This window comes from Ambystoma mexicanum, chromosome 10, assembly GCF_040938575.1.
Source record: "Ambystoma mexicanum isolate Mex_15411 chromosome 10, UKY_AmexF1_1, whole genome shotgun sequence".
Lineage (NCBI taxonomy): Eukaryota > Metazoa > Chordata > Amphibia > Caudata > Ambystomatidae > Ambystoma > Ambystoma mexicanum.
The window spans coordinates 8,689,768-8,702,922 of record NC_090932.1 but is presented as its reverse complement, the minus strand read 5'-3'; the positions used below and the strand labels follow the sequence as shown (position 1 = coordinate 8,702,922).

At 49.5% G+C, this 13,155-nt stretch overlaps 1 protein-coding gene across 5 annotated transcripts in view; it reads left to right on the top strand.

Moving 5' to 3' along the window:
* Nucleotides 1-13,155, top strand: part of OPA1 (OPA1 mitochondrial dynamin like GTPase) — a 1,475,337-nt gene that overhangs the window by 1,082,475 nt on the left and 379,707 nt on the right. For all 5 annotated transcript variants that reach the window (XM_069617417.1, XM_069617415.1, XM_069617414.1 and 2 more), the window contains one exon: nucleotides 6,641-6,734. In XM_069617417.1, the coding sequence (XP_069473518.1) occupies nucleotides 6,641-6,734 (94 nt within the window). The remainder of the gene's footprint in view (nucleotides 1-6,640; nucleotides 6,735-13,155) is intronic.

Sequence of the window (13,155 nt, the reverse complement as noted above, 5' to 3'; positions counted from 1 at the left end):
CTGATTTCCTGATTCTGACATACAGTATTGGTGGCCATGCATTACCTGAACAAACAAGGTGGCATGCACTCCCCCCAACCTACCCCCCCGCCCCCTTTGCAGAGGCAATGCAGCTGTTGTTCTGGCTGTTGGAGAGCCAGATCTTGGTCTGTGCAGTTCATCTAGCGGGGACAGATAACAGTTTGGCGGATGCTCTGAGCGGGCAGAGGATGGACTCACACAAGTAAGAAGTGTGCCAGCAAGCTCTAGAGGAGGTCTGGGGTACCCAATCAGTGGACCTGTTTGCCACAGAGTCCAACAGGAAGTGCAGACAATTTTGCTTGAGGGAATTCCCAGCAAACGGTGCGCTAGGGGGGCTCGTTTCTAGTCGATTGGACCTTCCCTCTCCACTACGCATTCCCTCTGATTCCCGTCATCCCTTGGGATCTCAGGAAGTTGAAGAGGTTCCAAGCAATCTTGATCGCCCTGGATTGGGCGAGGAGGACATGGTACTCTGACTTTCTGGATCCGACCATCTGCCCACCTCTCCGGTTGCCTCGTCGCCCAGATCTCCTGACCCATTCAGAAGGTTGGGTGCTTCTCCTGAACCCAAAATCCCTCAACGCGGCTCTTGAGAGGATGAGATATGATGACTGGGACCTCTCAGAGGAGGTACTTGAGGTGTTGCTGGCTGCACGCAGACCTTCAACAAGATCCCTGTATGCGTGCAGGTGGGGATGATTTGAGATGTGGTGCAGGGAACGCAGGATTGACCCTATCTCTTGCCCTACAACTAGAGTTCCTTCTGTCACTGGCCTCTTCAGACCTTCAGGTTACCACCGTCAAAGGATATTTGGAAGTCTTCTGTGTTCAAGAGGTCTCCGGATCAAGGTTAGTTTTTTACGATCCCGATTATGGCTCAATTCCTGAAGGCCCTTGTGAATAAGTTTCCGCCAACTGTCCCGTACACTCTCTCATCCTCTCCTCCTCCTCCTCCTCCCTCTCCTCTCTGCTCTTCCTCTGGCCACCTCTCCTCCCTCCTTTTCTGCCTTTCCTCTGTTCTCCCCTGACAAGGTTTCTAGTGAAGTCCGATCTATGAAAGTCTTGTCAAAAGAGGTTCTCCCCTGTTCTTCCAAAACCATCAAGGATCACATTGACACCCTTGCTCCTGCCCTGGCTGACTTCTGCAACCACTCCTTCCCCACTGGAGTTTCACCCCGCCACCCCCCGAAGCACTCTCTTGTGCACCCTCTTAAACCCTCAGCCGACCCCTCCTGCCCGGCTAACTATCGTCCAATCTCCATCACTCCTTTCTTGGGCAAACTCCTGGAAAAGCTGGGCATCTCCCAGCTTAATCTCAAAACTGAATCTGTTGGTTGTCTCCATGACCATCCGTCTGGCTTCAGAGCAACCAGAAGCAACTGCTCTCCTGAACATCCGTGAAGACCTGCTCTCCAACCTCGATTCTAATCTCCCCTCTGTCCTCATCTTACTCAATCTCTCTTCTGCCTTTGACACGGTCAACCATGCCATCCCACTCAACCGGTTCTGTGATAACCTGGGTATCGCCGATCAGGCCTTGGCCTGGCCAACCTCTTATCCTCCCCGATCGACCCTCCCAGGTCCAACTTGGGTCCTTCTCCTCTATCTCATCCTCTACTTGTGGTGTTCCCCAAGAGTCTAACCTCTCTCCATGGCTGTTCAACCAATACCTGGCACCCCTTGCCCACCGCATTGCCTTTCTCTGCCCCAACTTTCAGTGGTATGCAGATGACACTCAGCTAGGTTTCAGGCTCCGTTTTACCTCTTCTTCTCCTTCTGTCATCTCCGATTGTCTGTCTGCTGTCCAGGAGTGGTGTACCGCCAACAATCTCTGCCTTAACGCTAGTTAAGTTAGATGGAGATTCTCCTCATCGGCACACCAGCACCCTCCTTTCCTGTCACTCTCTGGCCTGCCTCTCTTGGCCCTCTTCCTGCTACCATCTGTGAGGCTAAGAACCTCAGGGTCATCTTCGACTCCACATTCCTTTTCTCCTCACATCTCTGACGTCTCTAAGAACTCCCACTACCAACTGCACCTCCTCAGAGGTGGTATTCCTTTCTTCTCCTTCCCCCAGAAGCTCACTGTCTCTAGAGCTCTGGTTCTCTCTAGGATGGACTACTGCGACAGCCTTTTTCTAAATCTGCCTGCTCCTACTCTCCGCCCTCTGCAACTAATCCAGAACAGGACTGCAAGACTTGTCCTTGGCCCCAAGTCCAGGGATCGTATCTCTCCAGCACTGAAATCTGTGCTCTGGCTCCCAGTGGCTGCAAGGATTAAGTTCAATGCCCTCTGCATTGTCCACAAGGCCTTCTGCGGCCTGGGGCCTCAATACCGTCAACTCTCTCTACATAAATACCTTCCTACTGGAGTTCTTCACTCCTCCGCCTCGAACTCCTTCTGGGTCAGTCGCTTCTCCAAGCAACAAGTTGGTGGTAGATCTTTCTTCGGCTGAGGCCTCCCTCTGGAACAGCCTCCCTGCCTCTCTGAAAACTGAGGAGAACCATCTCCGTTTCTGGAAACCCCTCAAGACTTTCCACTTTGCTTCTGCCTCTTCTCTGCCTCTCCCCTGCTGAATTCCTAGCTGAAACTGCACTGATCACATGGCTACCCTCTGATCTCGGGCCCCGGTCCCCTTCCCGCCCAGTTGCACACCTGCACTGCCCCCCTGGCAACCCTTGCACTTGGGTCTGTAACCCTACAGTCCCCCTGCCTGCACTTGAACACCCGTTGTCTGCACTTACCCTTGCACTCGTCACGCGTTGGTCGCACTTGTTATTGTTGATCTCATGTACTGCACTGCCCCTGCCCCTCACACTTTCCCCTCCCCTGTCCCCTGCACTTGTGTGATCTCAATGTCACTTGGCCTAGTGAGATAGTTCTTTTTCTTCCCGTTGTCCTCCCTCCCTTGCCTTGTCGCGCCTTGAAACACGTGTGTATAGGTGCGTTATAAATGCCATAGCCTATCATATCATAACTCCCTTTGTTGTCCCCCATGGGATTTAAATCTAGTTTTGACCTTTTTGATGGCGGCTCCCTTTGAGCCGATGCATTCCTGTCCTCTGCGACTGCACTTCCTGAAAACAGACTTCTTGGTTCGATTTCTTCTGCCTGGAGGGTCAACAAGCTGCAGGCTGTCTGTTGCAGAACCCTGTGTTTTGGGAGGAGGTCTCACTGAGGGTAAGGCCTGGATTTTTACTGAACGTGGTTTCCGAATTTCACCTCTTAGGTCATAGACTTTCCGGTCTTTTATCCTCTGCCAAGGAAAAGGAGCGTTTCCATTGATTGGACCTAAAAAGCGCTTTGAGCTTTTACGTTGCTAGGGCATCTGAGTTTCGCAATTCAGACCAACTGTTCGTGGCCCGCGAGAGTCTAGTGGTAACAATGAAGACTCTATCCCGGTGGATTATCCTTTGCATTGCAGAGTGCTATGAATCTGCAGGCTGGCAGCACCCTCCCGGCATTAGGGCACACTCGACCAGAGGGTTCTCAGCTTCTAGGGCCCATTAGGGATATCTGCCGTGCGGCCACATGGTCATCATTACACACATTTACCAGGCACTATAGTCTGGACGTTGCCTGCAGGGCTAATGCGCCTTTTGGCAGGGCAGGAGCGGTGTTGCTAGGTCTGGAAAAGATCAGGGGCTAAGCTAATGTCAGGACCGGCGGGACTTGGGGCTAGCTATAGCCTTTTGATTGTAGCCTCTGAGCTTCTATCCGGGGCTACAACCAAAACACCCAGGGCTATAGCCCCCTCTGCCCCCCCTTAGCAACGCCTCTGCAGTGCAGTGCTGCAAAATCTGTTGCTATAACGTTTTCTGCCCTTGTCTCACTGCTTGGGGAGTGTTTTGAGGAATCTGTGGGGAAAAGGCAATTTATTGAAGGAGAAATTACTTACCGTAATGTACTTTCTATGGATTCTTCTCACACAGATTCCTCATCCCTCCCCACCTATCCATCCACGCTCAAAAAGCATTTGCGGTTGCTGCACAGCGCTCTAAAGTGAAAAGATGCCTGGTGATGGTCGGTGGTTACCGCTTCTGGCTAGTCGGATGTCTTTCTTGCAACAACAAAAAAAGACCCAATTTTTACTAGTTTCTATGTTTGAAAGCCTTGTCCCAAAAGCCGCTTTCATCCCATGGGGATGTTGTCATTATTGAATTTAACTGGCGTGTTAGCCTTGTCTTCCATCGTTTTCCTCTGCAGCGATGGAGCACAGGGAAAAAAGGTCGAACTGAGGTACAGGTGTATTGACGTGGTATATATGCTATGCCTGACGTCATTTCAAGGAGCCAATGATAGAGCAAGACGGATCAATGGCCGATTGGAGGTCCACTACACACCCCTTGTAAAAGTTTCGAAGCAGCAGAGCTGCATGAGGATAGCTATCAGATGAGGAATCTGCGGGAGAAGAATCCATAGAAAGAAAATGATGGTATGTAATTACTCCTTCCATTCATCTCGAGTACACCTGTTCGCTAACTCATGACTTGGGTTTCTTCCTGAACTTAAAGAAATTTCAGTTCTCACCACTGTAAAAGCTCCAGTTCATCTGAGCAGTCTTGGACACACCGGAAGGCTTTTCCTCCTGAAAAGTGTCACCAACTTGGCACAAATGGCCAGTCCCTTTCCGAACTCCAGCAGTCTACCGGCGTCAGCTTTCCTCTGCTAGCTGGTGCTTATGGCATACTGTATATTTTTGGTGCCACAGGCGAGATTGTGGATGAGAGCCCTTCAGTGGTTTTTCAGGAGCTAGTGGTCGTAGTATTTCGTTGAGATGTCAGATGTGCTCCACTTCTCAATGGCCCTCATTAAAAGTTTGGCGGTAGCCTTGTCAGTAAAACCGGCAGGCTGCCGCCAAACCTGCACATTTTTCCAGCCCCTGGCAATGGAGAAATACAGGGCTATTACAACCCTGGCGGACCCTGTATTTCCCCATTGGCTCAATGGGAATGGGGAGGCCGGTAGCACCGGCACCATTCAGAATGGTGCTGGTGCTACCGGCAGGGTCTGCTTGCGGGTGCCGGTACGCCCGCCAAGTCAGACCTGGTGAGGTGGTCGGCACCCGCAAACAGAACTCGTAGTTTGCCGGTCCATTAACAACGTTACCGGCAAGCTCACCGGTACCGTTGTTTCCAGACTGGCAAACTTGTAATGAGGGCCAATGTCTCTTGCAAACGACCTGGCCTGGTGGAGCGACGGGATGAGCATGTTGGCGTGAGAACGTTTCTGGGCACCATGGCCGGAGGAGCAGGTCATCATGGACGCTTCGCTGGCTGATTGCGGCTCTCTCCAGATCAGCGGTCATTGGTCTCAGAAGGAGAAAGGATACAAAATCGGTGTTTTGGAGCTACGAGCAGTGAGACTGGCGCTGGCGGCTTTTGCACCCTCTCTGCAAGGGAAAGACTTTTTGGTGTTAACATACAACACAGTGACCATACACTACCTCAGCAAGCAGGGAGGCGTGGGATCACTGCAGCTGTGCAAGGAGGCCATGCAGCTATGAGTCTGGATGACAGGGAACAACATTTCAGCCTCTGCAGCTCATCTGGCGCAGGAGTGGAGAATGGGTTTGCAGACGTTCTCAGCAGGCAGAGCTCGGTCTCCCACGAGTGTGACCTTTGCCCGTAGGTCACTTGCTTGATCTTCACCCAGTTGGGCACCCCGTTGGTGGATCCGTTTGCAAATTTGAATAACACGAAGTGAAAGCAGTTCTTCTCGAAGGAATTACCCCCATAGGGGAAATTGGGGGTGCATTTTTAGTGGGTTGGTATTTGACCTCCATTATGCGTTTCTGCCGATATTGGTCATCCTTTGGTTTCTCAGGAGGTTGCAGAGATTCAGGGCACACCGTGTCCTGATTGCCCCAGACTGGGCGAGGAGGATGTGGCACCCGGATCCCCCAGCACTGGCTGTATGCCCACCTCTCTGGCTTCCTCAGGGGCCGGACCTCTTGTGACAGTCAGGAGGCAATGTGCTTCACCTGACCTGGACCCTCTCAACCTGCATGCTTTGCTCTCAAGAGGCTGTGGTACGGTGACTGGGACCTCGAGGAAGAAGTGCTAGTGGTGCCGTTGGCTGCACGTAGACCGTACACTAGGTCCCTGTACGCGTGCAGATGGATATGGGTTGTAATTTGGTGCAAGAGTCCATTTAAGATGAGGAATCTTTGGGAAAAAATAATCTATTAGAGGAAAACATATGTTCTTTCTAATGTATTATTCCTGCCACCTACAGATTCATCAACACTTTCCCAGCCAACCCCCCCTCATGATGGCTAGCTTAGTCACCTCTAAATGGTCTGTGTGCTCTCTAAGCTAGTAAGTGCTACAGTAAAAAGGAGGAACTGAGGTCCTGTGGTTGCAATGGCTCCATGTATATGCCGGATTCACATCTGGCACTGAGCGCAGCTGATCCAGAACCACACCCATGCCCCCCTCGTGGTTAGAAAAAGTTTCTGAAGACAGTTAGCACTGGAGCAAACCTAGCTATGTTGAGCAATCTGTGGGAGGAAGGTCCAGTTCATCAGAAAGGACATTAACGAGAGTTAAGCAATTTGTTCTTTAGTAATTGTATGCATTTTAGAGTGTCCTTATTAAGTCACACCTATTGCTGTTTCAGCTGGAGTGCAATGATGTGGTGCTGTTCTGGCGGATACAGCGTATGTTGGCAATCACAGCAAACACCCTGCGGCAACAGCTGACAAACACGGAAGGTAAGAATTCTGCCGTACGTGCTCTTAATCCTGTCTCACAGTATTTTTTTGGAGTAAGGGGGCTGGGGGAGGAGGGAACACTACCTCTGGCAATAATGTGTGTGTGTAAATGTTTGGGCATGGCATTTTGTGCAAAGAAAAATTGCTTCACCCCCAAGGAGGGGAAATGGTGCTGGAGAAAAAGGGGGGATACTGGCTCTATTGAAATGTTTTTGAAAAAAGCTGTGGGGGAATCAGATACACAAACTATTGCTTTGGAGTCCACTATAAATAGTATAGTTCCTGGGTATGGCTGGTAGTACTGACAGCATTACCCAAAGCTGTGTGTGTGGAAGCTTCTAGACCTAGTGCCCCAGGCACAAAATTCCTTCTTATTAGAAATGATGTAAAATCCAGCATCATGAGGTCGGGAAACATAAACCCTGTGTGTGGAAGGTGGCCAGGATTCCACTGCACATGTTCCCAGACAGATGATTTACGTTTTAGGGATTCTTTAACCAAGCCTTTTGCTGAGATGTAAATTGTGAACAGATCGGGGACCACACCCTGTCAAGTGGGATGGGGGAACCTTCCCAACCTCAGGCATGCGGCCTGCAAGTGTGTTTGTCAGAGACAGTCCTGCCCCAAAGGCGGGTTGAGGGAATTGGGAGGACCCTGGTCTCTGTCCCCTCCACATGTGCCTAGTGTCAATTGCAACATTTAATTATCCCATACCTGTCCTACCACACGCTGGCCAGTATTTTCTCCCCTCTGTTTCAGGACCGCAGAAGCAGAATTCCTTGTGGCAGAGCACATAGCATACAGCCCTCCTGCGAGAGATGTAGTGGCAAACCTCAAGCCAGTGGAACATTGTTGACTGCAGACCAGTAATCCAGACCCTTACCTAACACCGAAAATGAAATCTGAAATTGTCTTTGGCTGCAGCAGGCCTCCATTGCAGGACACTGGCAGACCCATGTTCGAAAAGGGGGTGGGCTTAATTGGTAATTTTGTAAATCGGCCCCTGACAGAGATTGGCCCCGGGAGACTTCAGAGCATGTGCAGGGTGAGATATTGGTTGGTGAGAAAGTTATACTTTGGTGTGAGTGTGTGTGTGTATGGTGATTAGGGTGAGTAAAACAAAGTGAGTGTGTAAGGGAGTAGGTGAAGCTAAATGAGGAAGGTGATTGAAAGAGTAAAAGAAGGGTGAATGCGAGAGGAGGATGGGCGAGGCATAGTATAGAGTGGCAGGAGCGTGTAGTGTTGAGTACTGGCAGGAGAGAGTAGTGGGGAGTAGAGGGAGGAGAGAATATTACTTTGGGCAGCGAGAAGGGAGGAGAGTAGAAGGAAGGACCATCTCCCGGCTTAATCTCCATGCTGAATCTGTTGGTAGTCTTCATGACCATCAGTCTGGCTTCAGAGCTGCCAGAAGCATGGCAACTGCTCTCCTGAACATCCGTGAGGACCTGCTCTCAAACCTTGACTCTAACACTCCTTGTGTTCTCATTTTGCTCGACCTCTCTTCTGCCTTTGACACTGTCAACCACACCATCCTGCTCAACCGTCTCCGTGATAACCTGGGTATCACTGGTCAGGCTCTGGCGTGGCTGACCTCCTTCCTCTCCAATCGACCCTCCCAGGTCCAACTGGGTTCCTTCCTCTCTGACAAGTTTTTTCTCTACCTGTGGTGTCCCCCAGGGATCTAACCTCTCCCCCTGGTTGTTCAACCAGTATCTGGCACTTCTTGCCCACCGCATCGCCGCTCTGTCCCAACTTTCAGTGCTACGCTGATGATACCCAGCTAATTTTCAGGCTACCCTCGGCCTCCTCGTCCCCTTCCCTCATCTCTGACTGTCTGTCTGCTATCCAGGAATGGTGTGCCGCCAACGACCTCTGCCTTAATGCCAGTAAGACTGAGATTCTATTCATCGGCACACCCACTCCCTTCTTCCCTGCAGCTCTCTGGCTGGCCTCCCTTGGCCCTCTTCCTGCTCCTACCTGCAAGGCAAAAAACCTCGGGGTCATCTTCGACTCCACACTCTCTCTCTTTCCTCACATCTCTGACGTCTCTAAGAAGGCACACTACCAGCTACACCTCCTCAAAGGTATCCTTCCTTTCCTCTCCTTCCCCAAGAAGCTCACTGTCTCCAGAACCCTGGTTCTCTCGAAGCTGGACTACTGTAACAGCCTCTATCTAAATCTTCCTGCCTCTACTCTCCGCCCTTTGCAACTCATCCAGAACAGGACTGCGAGACTTGTCCTTGGCCTCAAGCCCAGGGACCGTATCTCTCCAGGACTGAAATCACTACACTGGCTCCCAGTGGCTGCGAGGATTAAGTTCAAAACCCTCTGCATTGTCCACAAGGCCTTCTGGGGCCTTGGGCCAAAATACCTTCAACTCCCTCTTCCTAAATATCTTCCTTCTCGAGCTCTTCGCTCATCCACCTCCAATTACCTCATGGTCAGCCGCTTCTCCAAGCAACAAGTTGGGGGTAGATCTCTCTCCGCAGCAGGGGCCTCCCTCTGGAACAGCCTTCCTGCCTCCCTGAAACTTGAGGAGAACCATCTCCGGTTCTGGAAGCACCTCAAAACCTTCCTATTTGCTTCTGCTTTCTCTCTCCCTCTCCCCTACTAAATTCTTCACTGAAACTGCACTGAATCTGCAACTGGGCCACTCTCTCCAACCTCGGTCCTTGGCCCAGCCACTCTCCACTTGAACTGCCTCCCTGGCAACCCCTGCACTGCGGGACTGTCTCTGCATCCCTACAGCCCCCCCTCCCAGCACTTGTCTGCACTTACCTTGCACTTGCCACCAGCTGGCCCTATTTATTTATGTATGTATTTATTTTATTCTACTTACCCTGTTCAGCACTTCCCCCCTCTCCCCTTCCACTTGCACTTTTTCCTTTCCCCCTACCCCTGCACTTGCGCGATCTGAATGACACCTGGCCTATTAGGATCGTTATCTGTCTCCCCTTGTTACCCCCCGACCCCTGCCTCGTCGCGCCTTGAAACACTTGTGTATAGGCGCGTTACAAATGCCATATATCATATCATAAGGGAAAGAAAGAACAGTGGGGTGAGAAGTGTGATAGGTAAAGATAGACTAATTGCTTATTCATAACGCACTTAATACCCAGAGGTTTCGAAGCGCGGACCCGTGGATCGAACAGGTGTGGCTCTGTGTTGTCTTGCTTCCAAGGAGAGCACATTGCCCCTGAGCTATCCTCTCGGCCCCCAAATAGGTAACCCTGTATAATAGGCTTACCTATCCTTATTGACCACCTTTGGATATAGGGAAGTCTCTGCTGAAGGTGAGAGAGAGAGGGATGGGTGGCCCTTGGTTGGACCTTATTCAAATCCTTAATAAAAAAACTGCCTTTGCGAGTTGGTGTGTTCTTTTGGCCATCTGTGACAAAATGCAGTCCCTGGATTTGAACCTTGTTGAAAAGGATATTGGCTTTCGAAAAAACTGTAAAAGGAGAAACTATGGGTGCATAAATGGTCACTGACATTTGCCCATGTGACGCAAGAGACAGGCCACCTTTAGATGGCTAATAATGGTACAGAAGAAGGTATAAACTGTATGAACAGTGCTTGTCTTCGGTGTGCAGTCAAAATGTCGAATCAATAATTTCGAATGCATTAAATTTGAGAAAAAAAATTTCGAAAAAAATAAAATGTTGAATATTTATTTTTTTATTTGATATGGTTTTTTTGGGGTTTACATAGTAAAATAAGGGTTATTTTTAAAAAACAGTGGGTTGGGGGGAACCCCCCACATAAAAATAATTTTAAAAAATGCGACATTTTTTTTCGACATTGATTCGACAATAATGCATTCGAAATTATTGATTTCGAAAATATGACTATAAACCCTTGTCTTCATCAAAAAGCCATATAAATCACACCACAGTGAACATACATCTACCCTCTGAATGCTCCTTTGGTTCTGGCTTTAGCGAGTGACTCCTTAAAAGCAGAATTAAATAATAAGTATTTAATTGATAAACAAAGCCCTCTATTGGGTTAATTCCTGTGGGTCAGACCCGAACATCAAGAGGTCACATTAGAATGGCCAGGAGGGTTCTGTGTAGTGGAGGGCCAGTAATTAATTATATCATGAGGTTGTGTTGTCCTCTACATTTAATCTGCTCTTGATTGGTAAATTGGTTGCTGTGCCAATGTGTTCCTTATTCTTTAATAAAGATATTTTGAATGGATTGTGTCCTTCCACGTATTCCTCATCATTGACATCTCCAGCAGCTGCTTTGGAAAAATTATTTCTGCAGAGGGCTTCATGCATCGTCGACTCAATGTCCCTCTGCGGGCTCCATATGCTCTCAAGCATGACATCACCGACAGTACCTATAGCACGCACCGCGCCGTTACTTCAGTTCCATTTTTCCGCTTTACAGTTCACGTCGTTTTCAACGATTCAACTTGATAATGTAGACTCCTAAAACTGAATTCAAGAATTGGAGACTATGGGGCCAAGATGTCCATTGCGAACCCACACTGCGTTTGTCTTTGGTGTCTTGGCTTTTGGGTTAAAGAAGGCTCATGCCACCTTCCAAAGGCTAGTCAATCATGCCCTTGGTGAATTTACAGACCTTCTGTGTGGCTTTTCCATGGATTGCCTTTCTCCTGCAGATTCCTCATCCGATAGATATTCCCTCCACCATCGCTGCTTCAGAACATTTTCGATAGGGGGCATAGTGGACCTCGACCGACTGTCGATCCGTCTTGCTCTGCATCTGGTCGTCGGCTCTGGACGTGACGTCAGGCGTCCTATAAATACCACGTCACTCTGCCCCAACCTCAGTTCCATTTTTCCGCATGCCAACACGTTGCTTTGGAACACAGAGCATCAACACTTCATCAGAAAACAGGGACTTTTGCCCAAACTCCTCAATGCGGGGTGTCGGTCACTCGAGTAGCTGGTTTCAAACTGTGTTCCGATTGTGGCACCAAGATGTCCATCACTGACCCATACGAGTTGTCTCTGGTGCCTCGGCACAGGTCATGGGGCTGACTGGTGTCCGTCGTGTGCCAAAATGCAACCCAAATCCCTACGCGATGGAGCTGCAAAACACTGGCGCCGTCGACGGTTCGGTCTTCGGAGGCTGAAACTGAGGGGCACACCCCCGAGAAAGAACATAGGCGGAAGAAGGAACGGTCCTACTCGAGGAGCCACTCTTCCTCGTCCTGAAAGAATAAAAAGGCATCACTGCCACCATTGGGACTGAGTAGTCACTGGATAAAGGTAGGCCATCAGCTGGGCCTACCACCCGCCAAGAGTGGGAGGATTCCAAATCCTTGATACTTGGCATTTTCAGAAATCATGCTGCAGTCAGCGCGGATACCTCTCTCTCTTCCCCCTACATGCAGCAGACTTCAGAGCCAAGGGCGGCGTTCAGTATACCCGACCTTCTAGTGCCCCAGTACCAACAATGTCGGCGCCGATAAAAGAGATACAATGGAAGCTGGATCAACCCTGTGCATCCAAGGATGCCGACGCTATAGCGTCTATATTCCGATCAACACCGACATCCACCATATCATCTCGAGAGAGGCAAACCCTCGACGGTTGTCGAGAAAACATTCACCCCAAAACTCCGGTTTGAATTTTTTGATACTATGGCAGGCAGGTATCTTCGACAGTCCTGACGCTGATGACCAGGGGGATGTCGACCCGATTGTTAGGCAGAAACTTGTGCAGTTCCCTTAGGGACCACTGCAAAAGACTTCAGACTACAGGTGTTTGGCAGTAAACCCACTTGGTAGCAGTCTGTACCACACAGATTCACTTGGTAGCTGTAGCTGAGCAGTCAGACTTCCCTCAAGAAGAGTTAGGCAGTTTATAGAGTATACACAATAGGTACAGAGATACAGTAGCACAAGCAAACACTGACCAGAGCTTTGGTGTAAAAGTATATAATTATTTATTTTAAAGACACACTTGTAAATTACACTAGCACAAAGAGAAAAGTAAATGCAGCACACAGTCACTATTATATATATATATACAACCCTAATTACTTATTAGACAAGTCTTAATGAGAAACACCACTTATTTTCAGACAGAGGTGAGCGCTCAACATAAGATCGCACTCTAATAAGTTATTAAAAAGGGAGGGAAAAAGGCAGAGTTATGGAAGCACACACATTTCAATACTTTTAAAAGAACCACAGTAAGGCAGGATAGGCAGAGTTCTACTGGAGAGCAAGGAAGTCAATTGCAAGGCCCACTCTTGGAGAGAGCAAGCAGAAGGGGTCCAGTTTCATACAGTGGGGTTATGCCCAAACAGTCTTGTAGATAGTTTGCACACAAAGAATGAAATTAAAGTCAGGAAAAGTTAGCTAGGTTGTCCCAGGCCAGCCCAGGTTAGAAAGTCGAGGCTTTACTGTCACCCCGAACGATCTGTCGCAAGGGAAGCCA